Here is a 20066-nt window from a genome sequence, read left to right as displayed (position 1 = left end):
GTAGTTCACAAACCATAACATTTTATTACATGTACAGATTTATATTAGTGAATTTGTTCAAATATGGGATTGGCTCTACTATATGCTGAGTGCATGAGTCAGAGACGAAACCTGTATGTACAGATATACCGGGTCCTGTGAAGATTATGGGTTAGAATTGGCCTTCAGCAACCCATGTTTGTTGTAAGAGGCAACTAATGGGATCGGGTGGTTAGGCTCGCTGACTTGGTTGATACATGTCATCATATCCCAATCATAGATCAATGCTCATGCTGTCAATCACTGGATTGTCTGGTCCAGATTCATTTATTTACAGACCGCCATCATATAGCTGGAATATTGCTGAGTGCGGCGTTAAACAACAAACAAATTAAAACAAGATATACCGGGGTAGTCACTGATTCAGAAAGCACTGTGCATGAGTAGCCCAGTGGTCAAGAAGCATAGTGCAAGGTTCGAAATTAGGTATTGAAGTCTATTGTTCCTTCTCTTGACCCTGTGCTAAAAATTGAAGATCTCGTGCATTGCTTGAGTCCAATACTTTCCTCATGAATCCAAGGAAACCAAAACTAAACACTGTTAGGTGATGAATTTGGCTGTGCAGTAGGGCTGGGACGAGTCCAAATTTACTAACCAGGTACCCACCCCCCTATTACCCGACCCTACCCTGGTACCCACTGTAAGTCTGAGGAGATGTCTCAAAATGTCCGAATGGGAACATTTTTAGCATAGCCCTTGCAAAACATTCTAAGATACATGCATTGAACAATCTGGTCATTCATACACTGAAGTTGAATTTAGTTTTAACTTTATTCAACCACATGAAAAATCAGAAGGAATGGGTGCGTAGTCAGAAAGAAATGCGAACATTAGTGACTTGTAGTGTAACCATAGAGTTCTAGATAATTTTTTCATTAAACAATATATCACGTGACTAACCACGGGTCCGTGTAGTCCTGTGGGTACCCGGGTCCTACTCTGTACCCACCTGACCCGGGTACCTGAGTTACCCGTCCCAGCCCTACTGTGCAGGGTTGCATCCTCATTTATCCATGGCTGGATCTGCTGATTGTGGTTTTGATTCCTGTGAAATCTTGATTAAGATCAGATTATAGGACTAGACCATCATTGAATAGATTATTTTTGCAACCTGTGATTTTTTAAATGAAACAATCACAAAATGTTTCTTTTCTTTTCCAGATGTAGGGTTAACAACTGATGGGTCTGTAGTTCATGTGTAAAGTCAGAGCCTTGTTCTGAGCCAGGAGGAAAGACAAAATGTCCGAAGATGGGTACCTCCAGCCCCGGCCTGCAGACTATGACCTTGACCCTAGACTGAAACACCAGCCTGAGCAATCACAACCTGACCTACGTCAAGACGGACGCCAGGAATCCAAGCCAAGATTTGATTCAGGTAGTTTTGTATTTGTTGCCAGAAGTAAATGGTGTCCTATCTATTTGTTAATATTGTATAATATGGTGATACTCACTTGGTGACGCAATATTTTCTTGTGTATAATGCAGACATTTTAAAAAATGTACCGCTGTGTAGATTGGTATGTCAATTATACAGTTTAGTATGCAATGAGTTTTGATTTTTCCTCATAGCAAAAACAATGCTGTCAGCATCCTACATCAGAAATAGCCTGTCAGCAAGTCAGTAGTGTAGTATACCAGTTACTCTTGTCCACAAGACAGCATTTCCTCTGAACTCACACCAGAAAATATGATTCCGGTAGATCAATTTACATGTTAAATAGGCTGTATCATGACAGTACAAGACACAATATCAGAACTGTGTAGAGTATGCCTCCTTAGCCTCAGTTACACAGTGTATGTTACCGGTGAGGTGTGGTGAAATGGGGTTTAACGTCGCGTCCAAGATTATTGCACTTATATAGCGACGTGCATGTGTTTGTGTGGCTGCTTGTACTAGTCCGGACTGATGCCGATGTATAGTGCTAGCTCACTGAGATACCATGCTACAGTTTAACATGAATACCCCACTCAGACGCAGTATACTGACTCCAAGCCGACCAGTCCTTGTTTAAGTCCTTAATGCCGAGCGCCAGACAGGGTAACAACAAGTACCATCTTTTAACATCTTTTGGTATGACGCGGGCGGGGATCGAACCCCGGACCTTCCGCTCTACCACTAGGCCACGGAGGCGGTTGTTGGTTACCATATTCTATTGTTATTAATATGCCCCCTTGTAGAATATACCATGGAGAATGCTCTGTGTAAATAACGGAGTCAAAATTGTTTGCTTCATGTTAAGTCTTGGATGGAGTGTGCAGGATATTACAAACTTGGTCACAACTTCGGCGTAAATGTTATTTCATGGTAATATGCTATGCAACACTGTTGATTACAACTTTGATTGTATTTTCAATATTACGATCCCTACTTCTAAAGTGTATTGCCATTTATATATTTCTATTTTCCTCAATGGTTCTGCACAACAGTTGTAACAGTTGTCAATAGTCAATAGTTTCCAAGAACGATGTCTTTATAAGAGGAATCCTGTGAATTTGACATATGCACATAAATTGAGATCCTCCGCATATGTTCCGTGATTAAGTTTAATTGTTTGGGTGGCGGTCGGGTAGCCTATTGGTTAAACCGTTGGCTCATCACGCCGAAGACCCGGGGTTCGAGTCCCAATGTGGGTACAATGTGTGAAGCCAGTTTCTGGTGTCCCCCGCCGTGATTTTGCTGGAATATTGCTAAAAGCGGCGTAAAATCATACTCACTCACTCACTTTAATTGTTTGGAAATAAACTGTTTTTGTTTTCGTAGCTCAAGGGTAAGTATGATGTCCTCCCCAAACTCCTACATCCCCATAACCCCTATTGCTTATGACAAAGCTCACAGTTGACTGACCCGCCTGTTGCCTTTTTAATTAAATGGATTAACCCGAATAAAGAACCAACTGTATGGAGATAATTAAATGAATAGCACATAATTCCTTTGAATACCTTACCTCTATTACATCATAGCCATTATTTCTGTTTTTTCTCGCACAATAAAACTGTTTAGATTTTTCAACACACACCTTATTCATTGTCAGTATATCTAATGTACAGTTGGAGGGATTGTGTGATATTTCTGTCTGTTATGAATGTGTGTATGAAATTTAGAATTTGCCCGTTCACGGGTTTGTTCGGTAGTTTTTGAATAAGGCTGTTGTGCTTTCCTGAAATCTATAAATTTGGCCAATGTGTATTGTTTTGTACCTGTGCTGTTTTATCATCTTGTGTAAAGTTTGCCGGGTTGGAGTGAAGCTGCTCTGGTCTGGGTTAACAAGCTTATCCTTACTCTCATGAGTGAGTGAGTGACTGGGTGAGTGAGTATGGTTTTACGCCGTTTTTAGCAATATTCCAGCAATATCACGGCGGGGGACACCAGAAATGTGCTTCACACATTGTACCCATGTCAGGAATCGAACCTGGGGTCTTCCGTGTGACGAGCAAACACTTTAACCACTAGGCTACCCGACTGCCCCCTTACTCTCATGGGTTTATTAGCTTTCACCCTCATTGGACTGTTCTACTATATGTATTACAAAAGGTAAATTCCGTTGTTGTTTTGACAAAGTGTTAGTGCATTGGGGCGTAGGTGTTTGGGGAGACAATCGTAAGTATTTCTGGCAGTTTATGACGTGTGTAGAAGTATCCATTTGCAACAAAAAATATGAATGCTTGCTTCTCCTAAAAGTTCTATTTACCTTTTTGTTTGATTATAAGGAAATTGTGTTTATCCTTTGCACTTACAAAACCCTAAGTCAGAGACATTGTCACTGTAGTGTTTGCTATGAGCAGCTATCTTTGTTCCAATCAAAGTTGATGGTTAGGCTGAGCTCATGTGTTTGTTTGTCATCTGAATTGATATAGGGACTCTAGATGTACAGTTAGTGTGCTGCAAGTTGCTGTGCAGAGCTAGGGGGCACGGGTGGCCCAGTCGTCTAAGGCGCTGCGATTCGCTGTGCAGAGTTGCGTCCCTTAGGCACGCCAGAAACCTATGATTGTGGGTTCAAATCCTGGTTTGCCCTGATTATGTTTCCAGGTTTGTCAGCATCATACCCGTGCTCGTGGGTTTCACCGAAGTGGTAAACGTCTGAGACCTGTATGACTTCGGGCTTTCCTCCCACATTAAGCTGACACGCCGTGATATGACTGGAATACTGTTAAAAGTTGTGTTAAACCCAACTCACTCACTCACTCACTGTGCAGAGCTAAATCTCAAATCCATCCCATATTCTCCTCATTAGGCTCACACAGTGAGATCAATACCGTTCAAAGCTATGTAAAATCCAACTTTGTAGGGATGTTGAGGTAGCGTTGTGGTTAAAGTGTTGGCTTGTCTTGCTGAAGTCCCAGTTTTGATTCTCTACAATGGTAAAATGAGTGAAACTCCTTTCTGGTGTCCCAGATACTGCAGGAATATTACTAAATGTGTCATAAAACACAACTCACTAACTCACTCACTAACTCACACTCTTACCCTACCGCTTAACCTGTATAAACAGCAATACAGATAGTTTCCACAGGATTATTTTATCCTCTTGATAAATACCCTTACCGGTAAGTCTTTCTTACACGATGATGTAAGGATCAAAAACTGGCACAGAGATGCTTGCAGCATGATTCTGAAGAAGCTAAACGGATTACCACAAACAGTGAATGTGTTAGAGATCAAGAGATATGGAATTACTGAACAATTGCCTGACTGATGGTGTACCGCGTACTGCGTGAGGTGAACATCTGACCTGAGATAACATGCAGGGTTACACAGATAAGTTGGGACAGGCTATGTGTAAACATGCACTGTGAGCCACCCCCAGTCTTGCTGGCTCAATGTGAATTCTAGGCAGGTATTTCGTGTCAGATGTGTGTATGTGCTCTTCCGGTTCAGGCAAAAGTAAACAAGGAGGTCTCTAAAAGCTGGATTGATTGAGGTTGATTTGTTTGGAAATAATCAAGGTTTAAGGGAATGTCCTTGACTTTTCACTGGAAAATATATTTCCTGATTTTAGACGTCAAAGGAAAAGTATACCGAGATCTTGGATGACTGGTGATATCTTTGGAAAAATCATAACAAGGGAATGTCCTTGATGACTTGTTGGAAGATATATTTCCTGATTTTAGAAGTGAATGGATTTGGTCATCAGTTGAGGGAAGGCTTGGACTCTGAGTTCATGTGATGGTTGTGCTGGTGTTTGAGAGGAAGACCAGGCTTGTTAAGGAGGGGAAATGAGCCGGTTGTGTCAAGTAGACGTTTTCTTGTAGTGATCGTGATGTGAGTTAGAGGACTTGTGGACTAGCACCGTGTAGCCGTACAGTGAGTATTCTCTACCTTTAAGTTAGATACTGGAATGTGCTGTGAACAGGAAATTGTAACATGATTTGATGGGTAAAACTAGCTGAGGAATTGGAGGGAATTATTGGGACAGATATGTTATAGATGAACACAATACTGGATGCAGTGTCAGTGTTAGAAAATGGGACTAGTCCTATAGTCCTTGCCAAACGGCCCAATAGTTAAGGTATCATAAGGACTAGTAGAAATTTGCCCTTTTTAAGGGTTTTGCTATGTGTTATTGAGGAGGACGGGTAGCCTAGTGGTTAAAGTGTTCGCTTCATTTTGTTATATGTTATCATTATAAGGACTAGTGGATTAAAATTGTTTGATTCTAACGCTGAGTGTATGCCGAACACATATCACTGTGGCTCCTAGCATGATTGTAAACCCATTTCACTTTAGTGCTTTTCAACACGATTTATCATACAATTAATGATTTTAAGGACATGTTGAGAAATCATTGGGTGAAAAGTGGAATTGTGTTTCATAGTCATTGTCATTACATACAGTAAACAAGTTTATAATGAACACACTTATGATGAACTGACGGATATAACAAACTTATTTTATTGTCCCGGCCATTTGCTGTATGTCTGCTGTACATATGCTTATAATTAACTACTGTTATAACGAACTAAAATTAGTGGCCCCTTTGAGTTTGTTATAACCGTAGTTTACTGTACTTTTCTCCTCACTTTGTAAAGGAGAATTTGTCAAGTTCATCTAGCAATGAACCAGTGTTCTCATAGTCACAGCAACACAGGCATGGCCAAGCATGTCATCACAAAACTGCATGTCGGTGTGTCAGGGGCTGAGTTAGTCCTGATTCCAACACTATAACCCATTTGATGATGAGAGGATTATGCAATAGGGTTGGGACGGGTAACTCGGGTAACCGGGGCGGGTGGGTACAGAATAGGACCCGGGTACCCACTGGACTACCCGGACTCGTGGTTAGTCACGTGATATATTGTTTAATGACTAATATTATCTGGAAATCTATGGTGACACTACAAGTCACTAATGTTTGCTTTTCGTTCTGACTCTGCACCCATTCCTTCTGATTTTTCATGTGGTTGAATAAAGATATAACTTAAGTCAACTTCAGTGTATGCTTGACCAGATTGTTTGATAGATGTATCGAAATACGTTTTGCCAGGGCTATGCTTAAAATATTCCCAATCGAACATTTTGAGACATCTCCTGAGACCTAGAGTGGGTACCCGGGTAGGGTAGGGTAATAGGGGGCGGGTACCCGGGTAGTAAATTTGGACTCGTCCCAGCCCTATTATGCAAGTTTGACAAGACCCTCCATCTATATTGTATATCTGATGAGTCACTGGTTGTGTAGTTCATGGAACTGTACTTTATGATGTGAGGGGTGTGTTGGGATAGGAATTACTGTATTATGGGATTTCTGGGGAAACGGAAACAAAGCTGATTTATGGTTCATCCGGCATATGATGACTATAGAAACAAACCTATATTGTAACAATGATGTACTCAGAACACATATTGAAATAATGATATGCTATTATTGCATGTAAATTAAGGAATATACTAGGGCTGGGACGAGTCCAAATTTACTACCTGGGTACCCACCACCATATTACCCGACCCTACCCGGGTACCCGCTGTAGATATTTAGAGATAGGTACAAACTGTCCGATTTGGAAAAGTTTGATCATAGCCCTGGCAAAATGTATTTAGATACATGTGTAAAACGATCAGGTCATGCATACACTGAAGTTTACTGCATGAAATTTTATATTTATTCAAACATATAAAAGTCAGAAGGAATGGGTGCACAGTCAGAAAGAAATGCGAACATTAGTGACTTGTAGTGTAACCATAGAGTTTTATATAATTTTTGTCATTAAACAATATATCACGTGACTAACCACGGGTCTGGGTTAGTCCTGTGGGTACCCGCAGCCCCCCCAAACTTTCAGGTTTTTTTTACATTAGGGTTATGACAAGGAGCCCTTTACTTTTATCGTTTAGTTTGAAAACTGTATCATTGAGAATCAGGGTTGCAATAGTAATTGCCCTTGCATGTACATTTCACAAGTAGTATTTTGTAATGGAATCAATGAAAACATTAAACTTTGTTTTTTGTTTAACGCTGCACTCAGCAATATTCCAGCTATATGATGGCAGTCTGTAAATAATCAAGTCTGGACCAAGAAAATCCAGTGATTGGTATCATGAACATCGATCTATGCCATTGGCCACCCAATCCTGTTAGTCGCCTCTTACATGCGTAGTCGCCCCTTACAACAAGTGTAGTCACCTCTTTTGACAAGCAGAGTCACCTCTAATGACGAGCATGGGTTGCTGAAGACCTATTTTAACCTGGATCTTCAAGGGTCAAATATAATGAGAATACATAGTCATGATAAAGCGTGTTTAATGATAAGTGAAAGTGTTCCATTGTGAAGAAAAAGTAGCAGGTTTAAGTATATGGATGTTGATGTCATTGTGAGGCACAGCTCGGAGTATGTACTTTAACAAGCAAGTGGTGATATCAAGATTGAAAACTGCATCTGCACCATAATGTGGCTTAGTTGCTGTAAGTATTGAAGTTGACCTCACTTTACACTCCTACATTTTGACTAGTCCATGTTTACAATACTCTGACTTTCCAGTCTGTCACTTTAGCCACTAGTCTGAATGACATTTTATTGTTTAGCAAGCTCAAATAATAACTTAAGCAACTTACCAGAGGGAGGTCCAGTACACTGTATTTCTGTTTTGTAAGCTCAGCAAATAACTTTTGCAACTAGTCAGCAGCAAGTCATGTAACGTGTGTTTCTGTTTCGTAATGTCCCTTTTCTATATATACAACTCGTAATATGTTAAAAAAACACCCGATGCTTTCATACTAACATGGGGCGGTCGGGTAGCCTAGTGGTTAAAGCGTTCGCCTGTCACGCCAAAGACCCAGGTTCAATTCCTGACATGGGTACAATGTGAGAAGCCCATTTCTGGTGTCCCCCGCTGTGATATTACTGGAATATTGCTAAAAGCGGCGTAAAACCATACTCACTCACTCACTCACTCATACTAACATGAATAAATCAGTTGTTCTTGAACTTCTTTTGGGTTGTATATGTAGACCTTTCCAATAATAATTCTCTGAACAACCAGGTTTCTGGATGAACAGAATCTGGCCCAGCAGGGCTTGGCTGTCCCTGTAATGTTATACGCCAGCTACACTGACTATGATACAGGGGTGCCATTAGTCCCAATTATCTTGTAGATGTGGAATGTAACTTGTAGGTGGTAATTGGTTCTCAAAGGACCAAGTTTCAGACAACACATAATAAGTAAATGGGTGAAAGGTTTTCATCTTGAACAAATCAGTCAAAATGTTGGCGATACTGGCATTTGGCACAAATCAGACAAAAAGGAAGTCCAAAGGTTTCTAGCTGGATTGGCTTGTGAAGAGTTCATTGTTTGAAGGACATATCACTAGAATTTCATGCTGCAAGGTAGCCAGTTGAGGTAGATCAACTTTTTTTGTTGATGGTTGTCAAACATTTGTTTTTGGTGAGTATTGCTTTAACAGTAAATTTCTTCTAAATTTGAAAGTGTTTGTACCTTGGTTGTTTCATGACAGTGGTAAACATCCTGCACTTGCTTCAGCTTTTTGCCCCCATAAAGTTGACATGCCGTGATTAGTCCAAATGTTGTTATATATAGCAGTGTTAAATTCAACTATTTACTCATAATATTTTGCCCTTGTTAAAGTACTTTCCAGAACATTTTAGATTTTCCAAGTTTATCCTTATCTTCCTTGCATATCAACTATGTGTTTCAGAATCACAATTGTTTCATGTAGGGGAGGGAAAATGGAAATTATTTGATGGTGTCATGCTGATAGTGAGTCAAGGGAAGTGGCTGACAAACCATTGTTTGTCTGAGACCAGGACAATGTCGGTCACTATGTCAGAACCAGGCCTTTACAGAACCTGGCTGGAAAGGCCAGCTGAGCCATTACAGGAAGTCGACATCACGGCAATTGTGATAGATGTCAACAGAAAGTGCTTTTGTGATTAACAATCAACATGACTATAGAAATGAACATTTTTTAAAAGGGGCAATGATATTTAATCTAGGTCTTCTCAGACTATTGTTTCCATGGTGGCAACATATAAATGTGCTTAAACAGGTTTAGTGATTCATAAAATAATTATTTTTTATGTTTTTATTTACTGGTATATTAATTATCAGTTAGTGTGGTCAGTTTCACTTTGTAGAGACAAAAAGTTCAGACATTAGCTAGGAAATCATTTACTAGTATGTCACATGAATAACTATTAAGTATGAAAAAACCCAGAAAATATCAAGTCACAAGGACAGACCTTTTGGTCTGTACATAAGGGAATTCTTGTTTGATATCAAATCGTATTCTTAATGGAAATAATAATAACAACACAAGTGATATGTAATTTTAAATAATAAAGAGACAGTTTATAATTTGCCTTATATCCCATTACCAAGAGTGAGTGAGTGAGTGAGTGAGTATGGTTTTATGCCGCTTTTAGCAATATTCCAGCAATATCACGGCGGGAGACACCAGAAATGAGCTTCACACATTGTACCCATATCGGGAATCGAACCTGTGTCTTTGGCGTGACAAGCTAACGCTTTAACCACTAGGCTACCCGACCGCCCCCCATTACCAAGAGGTAGCTGATGGCCCCAAATGACCTAATCATCACTTGATAAACCGATAATGAAAGTACTGAACAATAATTGATTAGAGAAAGTAAAGCAATCTTCATTCATATTCTAGACCTAAGTATGCAGTGTGATTGACAGATTCAGTTTACAAACCCTGGTACTTTTGTACCTACCCATTTCCCCCCCAATATCTTACACTGATGTCGATGAAAAAGTGACTTTAAAAATACTTATTAACTGTCCAATTTTGACGGCCACGACTCATTACGTCTTTTCCTGATTATGTGTATGATGTAGTGATATGGCTGAATATTGGTAACTATGGCTTAAAACAAGATTCATTCCCTTAGTAGACAAAAACAAAAGTTGTATTTTTTTCTTCACTTCTTCAAAATTTGGAAAAACTCCATCGACAGGTTCCATTGTGGTATTAAATAATTGGACCTGGCTTAATTAATAGTTGATAAGAGTTATTAATTTTAACTGCTGTCTTAATTATTGTTTCCTTTGGAGCCAATGATAGGACTTACCAGTAAGCAGAATAATGTGTATGGTTTATCATGACCAGATAACACAAACTACTAATGGCTTCACCCTACACCCACTCACAGACACAAACAAGTGTCATTTCCCAGAAATGTGTGGCTACATGGTACACTGTAGTTGGTCGTTTCCGGGGATTGTGGCACATCTACCTATATAGCCAGCAGTGTACGGTACTTGTTGTTTCCCTGGATTGTGGTACATCTACCTTTATAGCCAGCAGTGTTCAGGTACTTGTTGTTTCCAGGGATTGTGGTACATCTACCTTTATAGCCAGCAGTGTTCAGGTACTTGTTGTTTCCAGGGATTGTGGTACATCTACCTTTATAGCCAGCAGTGTTCAGGTACTTGTTGTTTCTAGGGATTGTGGTACATCTACCTTTATAGCCAGCAGTGTTCAGGTACTTGTTGTTTCCAGGGATTGTGGTACATCTACCTTTATAGCCAGCAGTGTTCAGGTACTTGTTGTTTCCAGGGATTGTGGTACATCTACCTTTATAGCCAGCAGTGTTCTGGTACTTGTCTTTTCCAGGGATTGTGGTACATCTACCTGTATACACAGCAGTGTTCAGGTACTTGTTGTTTCCAGGGATTGTGGTACATCTACCTATATAGCCAGCAGTGTTCAGGTAGTGTTGTTTCCAGGGATTGTGGTACATCTACCTATATAGCCAGCAGTGTTCAGGTAGTGTTGTTTCCAGGGATTGTGGTACATCTACCTATATAGCCAGCAGTGTTCAGGTAGTGTTGTTTCCAGGGATTGTGGTACTTCTACCTATATAGCCAGCAGTGTTCAGGTAGTGTTGTTTCCAGGGATTGTGGTACATCTACCTATATAGCAAGCAGTGTTCAGGTAGTGTTGTTTCTAGGGGTTATGGTACTTCTACCTATATAGCCAGCAGTGTTCAGGTAGTGTCGTTTCCAGGGATTGTGGTACATCTACCTATATAGCCAGCAGTGTTCAGGAAGTGTTGTTTCCAGGGATTGTGGTATTTCTACCTATATAGTCAGCAGTGTTCAGGTAGTGTTGTTTCCAGGGATTGTGGTATTTCTACCTATATAGTCAGCAGTGTTCAGGTAGTGTTGTTTCCAGAGATGGTGGCACATCTACCTATATAGCTAGCAGTGTTCAGGTAGTGTTGTTTCCAGGGATTGTGGTACATCTACCTATATAGCCAGCAGTGTTCAGGTAGTGTCGTTTCCAGGGATTGTGGTACATCTGCCTATATAGCCAGCAGTGTTCAGGTAGTGTTGTTTCCAGGGATTGTGGTACATCTACCTATATAGCCAGCAGTGTTCAGGTAGTGTTGTTTCCAGGGATTGTGGTACATCTACCTATATAGCCAGCAGTGTTCAGGTAGTGTCGTTTCCAGGGATTGTGGTACATCTGCCTATATAGCCAGCAGTGTTAAGGTAGTGTTGTTTCCAGGGATTGTGGTACATCTACCTATATAGCCAGCAGTATTCAGGTAGTGTTGTACTTGTAGTGTTGTATTTATAACTCATGGTTCCACTACATGTCACTAATGTTCACGTTTCTTCCTGACTATGCACTCATTCCTTCTGACTTTCATATGCTTTATTAAAAGTGTATGCATGATCAGATCGTTTATACGTGTATCCCTGTGTTATGGGTTTTGGGGCGCTTAAGAAAATTCATAGTTTTCTCTCTAATCACATGAACACTGTAAAAAATCTCATTCACTTACAAACGACAACTTTCTCTTAAAAACAAGCCATCATCTAGCTATTTACAATGTCTGCATGATGCTACACCCCTGCTATAGCGTGAGAAATTTGATAAACATAGCTGTACGAAAACGTATGATGTTCGAAAACCTATGACCCTACGATATATATTACTATCTAAATAGTTTTTGCCTGGCTCTGGTTCAAACAATTCCCAATTGAACATTTTGTACCCAACGTTTGATAGCTACAGTGGGTACCCAGGTTGGGTCGGGTAATAGGGAGTTGGGTACCAGGGTTGTAAAAAATACAGAAAACTTTGACTGAACAGACAGCCATGGAAGCTGAAAAACCTTCATCTTGGGTATTTCAAATTTTGTACAATATACTGGATATATTCATACTGGGAATTGTAATTTTTCTCTTCTTCTAGGTTGAATAATTAAGGTAATTCCATCACCAAGACCCAAGACCCGTGAAGATCTGGGGTAGAAGAGGTCTTCAGCAACCCATGCTTGCCGTAAAAGGCGACTATTGCTTGTTGTAAGAGGCGACTTACGGGATTGGGTGGTCAGGCTAGCTGACTTGGATGATGCTTGTCATCGTATCCCAATTGTGTGGATCGATGCTCATGATGTCAATCACTGGATTGTCTTGTCCAGACTCAATTATTTGCAGACCGCCGTCATAAAGCTGAAATATTGTTGAGCGTGGTGTTAAACAACAAACAAACAAACCCAAACCCAAACATAACTTCAACCTAATTAAAACATAATCTATAACATTAGTACTTGTATGATCATTCTTTACAACTGGATCCATGTATGTCATTCTGCTCTGTGGTTTGATGTTCACACTATCGACCACTGGTTTGTCTTGATTTCATTCAGTTATTTGTAGCTGTGGTATTACACATGATGGTGTTAACAGAGTTCTACCCATTCACGAATAGAATTATTAATTATAAAAGTTAAAGAGTATTAACAAAATCAATAAAAGTTTTGTGAAAAATTATATGGACACTGTCTTCTTAATCTATTACACACATTCTTGTGATTTCCATACGCGATATGAACATGTCTGTTTGTATTTGGGAAGAGAGTAAAGAGAGAGAACTGTACATTTTATGACTGCTTCCAGCATAGCAGATTATTTACTTCTTTTGTAAGGGTGTGCAGTATGTCTGTAAATTGAGGTAAATGTTTTCCTCGATATAAATCACAGTTTTATTTTTCCATGCTTGATTTATCGGGTGATTTCAAATAGTGATTTTTATGATGTGTTTAATACTTATATACTTGCCAAATGCCACGCTGCCCCGGAGCATGCATCCGGAGCCCCAAGATGATTATTGACTGAGTAAACATTATTTTGTACCAGCATTTTGTTTTGTTCCATTTATGAATTCATACCTTACTGTAACAGATTGCTTCTGAATTCAAAATTTAGAATTATACAATATATCGTGATACGTATAGAAATACGGCCTTGTGCATCGCAAAATATTGTGATACACTTTGAACCTCCAATACCCATCCCAATAATCTTTCGTAAACCTATATCTGCCTTTGTGAAACTAAACATGTAAAAACAGTATTCATTACTTATAGAAGAGCTAATACTTCTAAAATATTTTGCAGTGCTAGTGTTAATAGAAACATTGTGACACAACCTGCACATTGTTGCAGGTAGATTGTCTCATCCAGACTTGATTGTTTACAGGTATTGATGTAATGTGGATATATTGCTGGCTGTTTGAGTAACACAACATTCACTCCCCACAGGTGTAGCTGATCTCGAGATGCATCGGCTGTCAAACTCCCCGAGGCCCAAGTCGTCAGCCATGTATGAGTACATCGACTCCGACTCTCACTATGAGGATGTTCGCGGAACCCTTGCAAGGTAATCACTTCATATGCATTTCCATATAAGATTTGTTATATTCTATAATAGTCATTACAATGCTTATGGTTGTCTTTCAGCTGTGTACATTCAGCAGTGTCAGAAATTGTTATTTATTTTCACTCATCTATGAAAATGATCTACTGAGTCACCATATTCCAATGGATAAAGTAAAAATCATCAATAGTCCTTCCTGAGTATCATTTTAGTGTCAAACTAGTGAACTTATGTTAACTTTGAACACTGTTTAACCATCATAACAAGTCCGCTGGGCTGGTGCCTGTTACCAATATAGTAGTCTTGTCTTCTGTTTGGCCTATCATATCACAACAGGCAAGTAAAGTGAATCACATGATTGCAATTGTTTTGCAAATATCAATTTTCCTAGATACATTCAGTCAATTTACATTTCCAAGAGAGAAAAATACAATATATTCGTTGAAAATATTTAAATGTCTAAGTGAAAGTGATGAAATCACACGCTTCGTAATCGGCTTAAAAACAAACCTATTTCAGGGCAGTGTCCTAAACCTACTGGCGCATTGGTGACAACTGTTTTCACTGGCTGCTACTTTTGCTGGGTTTATTGATCTTGTAATTCTAAGCCTTTGTACATGCACTGTTTCTGTTATTTCCGTTAACCCCACAATAATATTAACATTGCTAACATTGTTGAATGAGTGAAACAACTCTTGATCTTGACATTGTGAACAAATAAGATGACAATTAGCAATCGGTAACTAGTGTTTTATTACTAACATCCTGTTTGGGTAATAAAACACCACAGTCCTGCCTGTATTCAGGGATTCTGTGTTTAGAAATATTTTGCAGAAATGCCCTCTCAGTGCAGAAATGTACCTATCTTGAAGAAAATAATTTATCTGCCAAGGAATTTGTCAAATACACTGCAGAAACAAATTTATATTTTGTTTTCAAAAGTTGACTTTTGTATTTTTGCTTACTGAAAGTGCATGTCTATGTTTACACTAGTGATCTCCTGATTCACTTCAATAAGTTATTTTAGCCGTGGATAAGTTTATAAAAACATGTCTGCTACAAATCAATTACAGATGCAAAACCATGAAATTCACAAAAACTAAACTTTAAAGATTGCAGAATTGTGAGCAGAATTGTCAACATGTGGTTGCAGAATTTACAAAAAATTGACAGCGAAATTTTTATTTTTTGGCCTCGGAATACATAGGGAACTGAGTGCCAACTGCTCTCTGCACTATTGTACACATTAAATTCTTGACAGGGATTAATCCCCTGAGAGCAGACAGAAAAAAGATATGTATAATAAAATCTGAGGCAGAAGCAGGCAAACTTGGCGTAACCCATTTTAACCCCAGTAAGGGGATTCTCCACAGTGGCGGAATGTTTTGATTGGGGGACGATTTCCTCTGTCGTTCTGTATCGTCTATTTTAAGCTATTTCCGTTTTTTAATTTAATTTCTGGTCAAGCATTTTTGAGTAAGTATGCCCTAAAGTATTTAAATCTGCAAAGATGCTATGTTTTCTTTACGTGCCCTTTGACACAAGTGTCATCTACTGCAGTGATATAAACTAACAGTTTTAGTCCACTAGTCGTTATAATGATAACATACAGTGAGTGAGTTTGGTTTTACGCCGCTTTTCGCAATATTCCAGCAATATCACAGCGGGGACACCAGAAATGGGCTTCACACATTGTACCCATGTCAGGAATCGAACCCGGGTCTTCGGCGTGATGAGCGAACGCTTTAACCAATAGGCTATTCAACCGCCCCGATAACATATAGCAAAACCCTTAAAAAGGGCAAATTTCTGCTAGTCCTTATGATACCTTAACTATTGGGAAGTTTGGCAAGGACTATAGGACTGGTGTCAATTTCTAATGCTGCATTGGTAGCCCCATCTAACCGACTCACAGACTCTTTTGGCAGAGTTAGCTTCCTTCTTGTACCACTCATCCCCCTCAGCAGTCTGAACCTCTTTGAAGGAGAGTATTCATTTGTTGCGACATTGATATATTTGATGCAGCAGATGAGTAACGTGTTAATACGACAAGAATTCATATCATGGTGTGTGATCATGCTGATGAGGAGGGACATGTCCCCCATCATCAAAGGAGCTGGAATTCATCCATAAGTTTGCCCAAATCCTGTGGTCGAGGTTTGAATCCTAGATAAGGATCCCTGGCTTGTCAGCACCTGCCTGGGCTTGTGAGTGTGACCTCAGTGGTCAATGTCTCAGTCTTGCATTCCTTTGGGCTTAGCTCCAATTGAAGCTGACACATTGGGATATAACTGAAATACTGGGGCGTTTGACTTGATGACTTGATGATGTCTTGGCTTCAGGAGTGTGTCACAGACACCTAATGGAGGCCATGACGTGAGGCAGTCAGTGGTGTCCGAGTCGAGGTCTGCTATGACTGATGTGACGATGAATACAGATGATACTGCTGCCATCTTCCGCTCAGCCGCTGATAAGAAGTGAGTAACGGTTTTACACTTTGAGTGTCATGAAGATCTCCCTCCATATAGCTGCTAGGGTTGAGGAGATGTTAAAGATAAGTTAAATCATAACAACTTATTGGTTCAGTATTGCTATTTTTACTATGTTTGTTATCATTGATTTCGTCCTATGCAGAAATTGGACATATTTCATGAAATTACAAATGCTAGATAATTCATCAAATGTTATGTGAAAGTATTCTGTACTCTAAACTGGACTTGCATGGTACTGATATTCAGGTCCGATTAAACAGCTCTCTGGATGTGACAGAAATATGTTTCTAGCATTAGTTACATCCCTTGGTATTTTTTAATGTGATACTTAAAGATCGAAGACACACTTTATATATAACAATAAATTTTGCTTTTTGTCTATGTTGTAAGTTATTGATGAGAACAGCTTACCACACATGTGAGTGAAATGTGTGTTAATCTGGATTAGGAAGAAACAGTAAGCCACAGATTATAAATATATATCTCAAGTCTCAAGTCTCAGTTGCCTGTGTGTTCAGGAAACGCTACAACCCGCTGTACCAGCCCGGAGGTGAGTCCGCGTCATCATCGTACGCCCGCAAGAAGAAGCAGCAGAAGCAATCCAGTCTGGAGCGTCACGTGCAAGTCCAGTGTGCCTTCCTCCTCCTCCTCAGCATCCTCGCCCTGGCCGCCCTGGCTCTCAGCCTGTACCTCCTCGTCTTTCAAGGTCAGCCCTCTATCCTCGTCTGGGGGTGGTGGGGTGGGCTAGTCGTTAAACCACTCACTCATGATGTCTACATTTGTTACCCCACATGGGTACAATGTGTGAAAACGATTTCTTGTGTCCCCTGCCAGGATTTTGCTGGAAAATTGCTAAAAGTGCTGTAAAACCTTACTCACTCACTCACCCATCTTTCTCTGAGTGTAATGTCCAAGACAATTCCATACTTCTTTTTTATGGTTATGTTATGGTTAGTAGATGAGTAATTGATTAACATGAAAGTTTGAAAGAAAAATGTGTGTATAAGAATGTGTGTTTTATTGTTTGGCAGCAATTTGGTCAGTTAATGAAATAAAGTAAAAAATGATTACTGTGCAGGATGCTTATTATCTTTACAGCAACAAATATTCACTTTTTAAGCAAGGACAGGTTGAAATACATTGTACAACAAAAAATAAAAAGTTAGTACCTGAATGTATATTTTGGCATTGTCATGGTTGGCCATTGGAATTGATAAGCATGGACAGGTTGAAAAATAAATAAATTAGATATTAGTATCAGATTATTATTTTTCAGTATGGCGTTGTGTGAGGTTGTCAGTTTGTAAAGTAGATGCTAAAATGATGTCAGTGCATGATGTTTGGTACCATAACAGCAACACATTTTCACCTCTCGGAGAAGCTTGTGTTTTTCATTGATGTGTACACTGAGGAGTTTTTAGGGCTGCTTGAATCAAGTAACAGTGATACTTCCCAACTTTCTAAGTTCTTTTTTCTAGTTATGGATCACAACAAATTTGTGCTGAGCAGACTCAACAGCCTTGAAGAGATTAATAAGAAACTGTCACAAGAAGTAAGTGTCATGATGTCTGTGTGTCGGATATTTGTACAGGATACTGGAGATCTTTGTTAACATCACAGTATGATAATATCTCACATCTCAAATTGAATAAATTTATCATTTTTTTAGGAGTTAAACATGCTGTAGATTTAACTACGTTCAATTGAATTTGGGACCGAATGTGCAACGTGAGATTTCAAAGGTTATTTAGTGTGGTTAAATCTACAGGTAACCTAGCTCTACATTGAAACACAGTATGCTTACCCTATTCGAGGTAATAAGCGCCCCGCTCTAATAAGCACCCACAGCAATATTTGCTAATATATTGGCCAGTGTACAATACTAATTAGCACCCCTTCCGATTGATCAATGTACACAAGACTTATATATTCGTGTATAATACGCACTCATGTGTTATATGCACACTTAATTATGGGCAATTAAATTCTGGAAAAATATATCTGTCGTACATAAACATTTCAGGCTGTCAGCACAAAATTTATCTTTTAACTCTGTTTTTTTTTTTTCACCAAAATAATATTCTAATAAGAGCCCCCTATTTCTAATTTTGAGGGCGCCCTGGGTGCTTATTACGTCGAATACGGTATCTCAATTCTATCATGATTTAAATAAAATGCTAACTCTTTGGTCTTAGCAAATATAATGAGTGAAGCGGCATGGGTTGAGTCCAGTGTTTTGAGTGGGTTGTCAATCAGAATTTACGGAATCACTGACAGCAGCCTCTAAACAAAATATGGCACTGTATATGCTCAAGCAGTTTGTTTACACCGAAATACTTCACTCAAACATATGACAGGCAATGAAAGCATGTAGCACAGCACCCCTGAAAAAAACTAAGCAAGCCTTGCAAAGGTTTCATTCTACACCCCACATCACGTTCATGATGTCATGTCTCTCATTGTGACGCAAAACATTTGACATCACAGTTGTATATAAAAAAGCACCAAATACCAAGCTCTCCTGTGTCCTCCAAACTTGAAATACAATGTAGATTTCTATTGTGTATTCTGATGTATTGCCACACATCCATTGAATAACCGCAACTTTTCATTTTGTAGACTGTAATTGTACATATGATTATTTAAATATGCCCACCGACAATTAACTTTTAAAATAGTACTCAATGTTCCCCAAACCCCTGAAGATCCGGGGTAGAATAGGTCTTCAGTAACCCAGGCTTGCCATAAAAAGCGACTTTGCTTGTTGTAAGAAGCGACTAACAGGATCGGGTGGTCAGGCTTGCTGACTTGGTTGATGCATGTCATCGTATCCCAATTGCATGGATTGATGCTCATGATCTCAGTCCCTGGATTGATCACCTTCATGTTCATTATGTTTCCTGTCCAGAATGAAGCACTCCTGGTGATTGTGACGGCAGCAGGCTTCAACACTTCCTTGACGACATCTCCGTTCATTAAAACTGTGAGTCATGTTATTGTTGTTGCATTGTTCTCATGAACTCAATGATATAAGAAGACAACTGTCAGCTCATATCAAGCTGTAATGAAGGATCGAGATATACCTTTTGATTGGGTCTTTGATAGGCTTTTAGAATTTGGAAGAACGTGAAGACATGGAACTGTCAGGTGGGTCAACTGATAAGGGGACATATAGTAGCACTGAAACATCCTTTCAAAGAATAAAGAAGTTGTAATCCATAAACAGTTGCATGTTTTCACCTTTTGATTAATCATGTAATGTATTAAGATCTAGCCCATTCACATCTGTTGATTACACAGCGGCTCTTTCCAAAAGGAGATCTTAGCATCTTGCCTATGGTTGAAGTGGTAAGATCTCTTTGTGAAACAATAACCAGAAATATAGAAGTATT

The 20066-nt window shown here is 39.4% G+C and overlaps 1 protein-coding gene across 4 annotated transcripts in view; it reads left to right on the top strand.

Moving 5' to 3' along the window:
- Nucleotides 1-20066, top strand: part of LOC124140935 — a 43091-nt gene that overhangs the window by 10123 nt on the left and 12902 nt on the right. For 2 of the 4 annotated variants that reach the window (XM_048403671.1, XM_048403670.1), the window contains exons 2-7: nt 1201-1414; nt 14068-14185; nt 16525-16659; nt 17193-17380; nt 18153-18226; nt 19583-19657. In XM_048403671.1, coding sequence (XP_048259628.1) covers nt 1279-1414; nt 14068-14185; nt 16525-16659; nt 17193-17380; nt 18153-18226; nt 19583-19657 — 726 coding nt within the window. In that variant the 5' untranslated portion in view covers nt 1201-1278. Of the gene's footprint in view, nt 1-1200; nt 1415-2800; nt 2808-4677; nt 5342-14067; nt 14186-16524; nt 16660-17192; nt 17381-18152; nt 18227-19582; nt 19658-20066 lie in introns of those variants that run through there. The other 2 variants (XM_048403673.1, XM_048403672.1) reach the window with 2 other exon arrangements.

This window comes from Haliotis rufescens, unplaced genomic scaffold, assembly GCF_023055435.1.
Source record: "Haliotis rufescens isolate VD_foot unplaced genomic scaffold, xgHalRufe1.0.p SCAF_3, whole genome shotgun sequence".
NCBI lineage: Eukaryota > Metazoa > Mollusca > Gastropoda > Lepetellida > Haliotidae > Haliotis > Haliotis rufescens.
The sequence above is the reverse complement of the archived record's forward strand: the minus strand, read 5'-3'. Positions and strand labels throughout refer to the sequence as shown.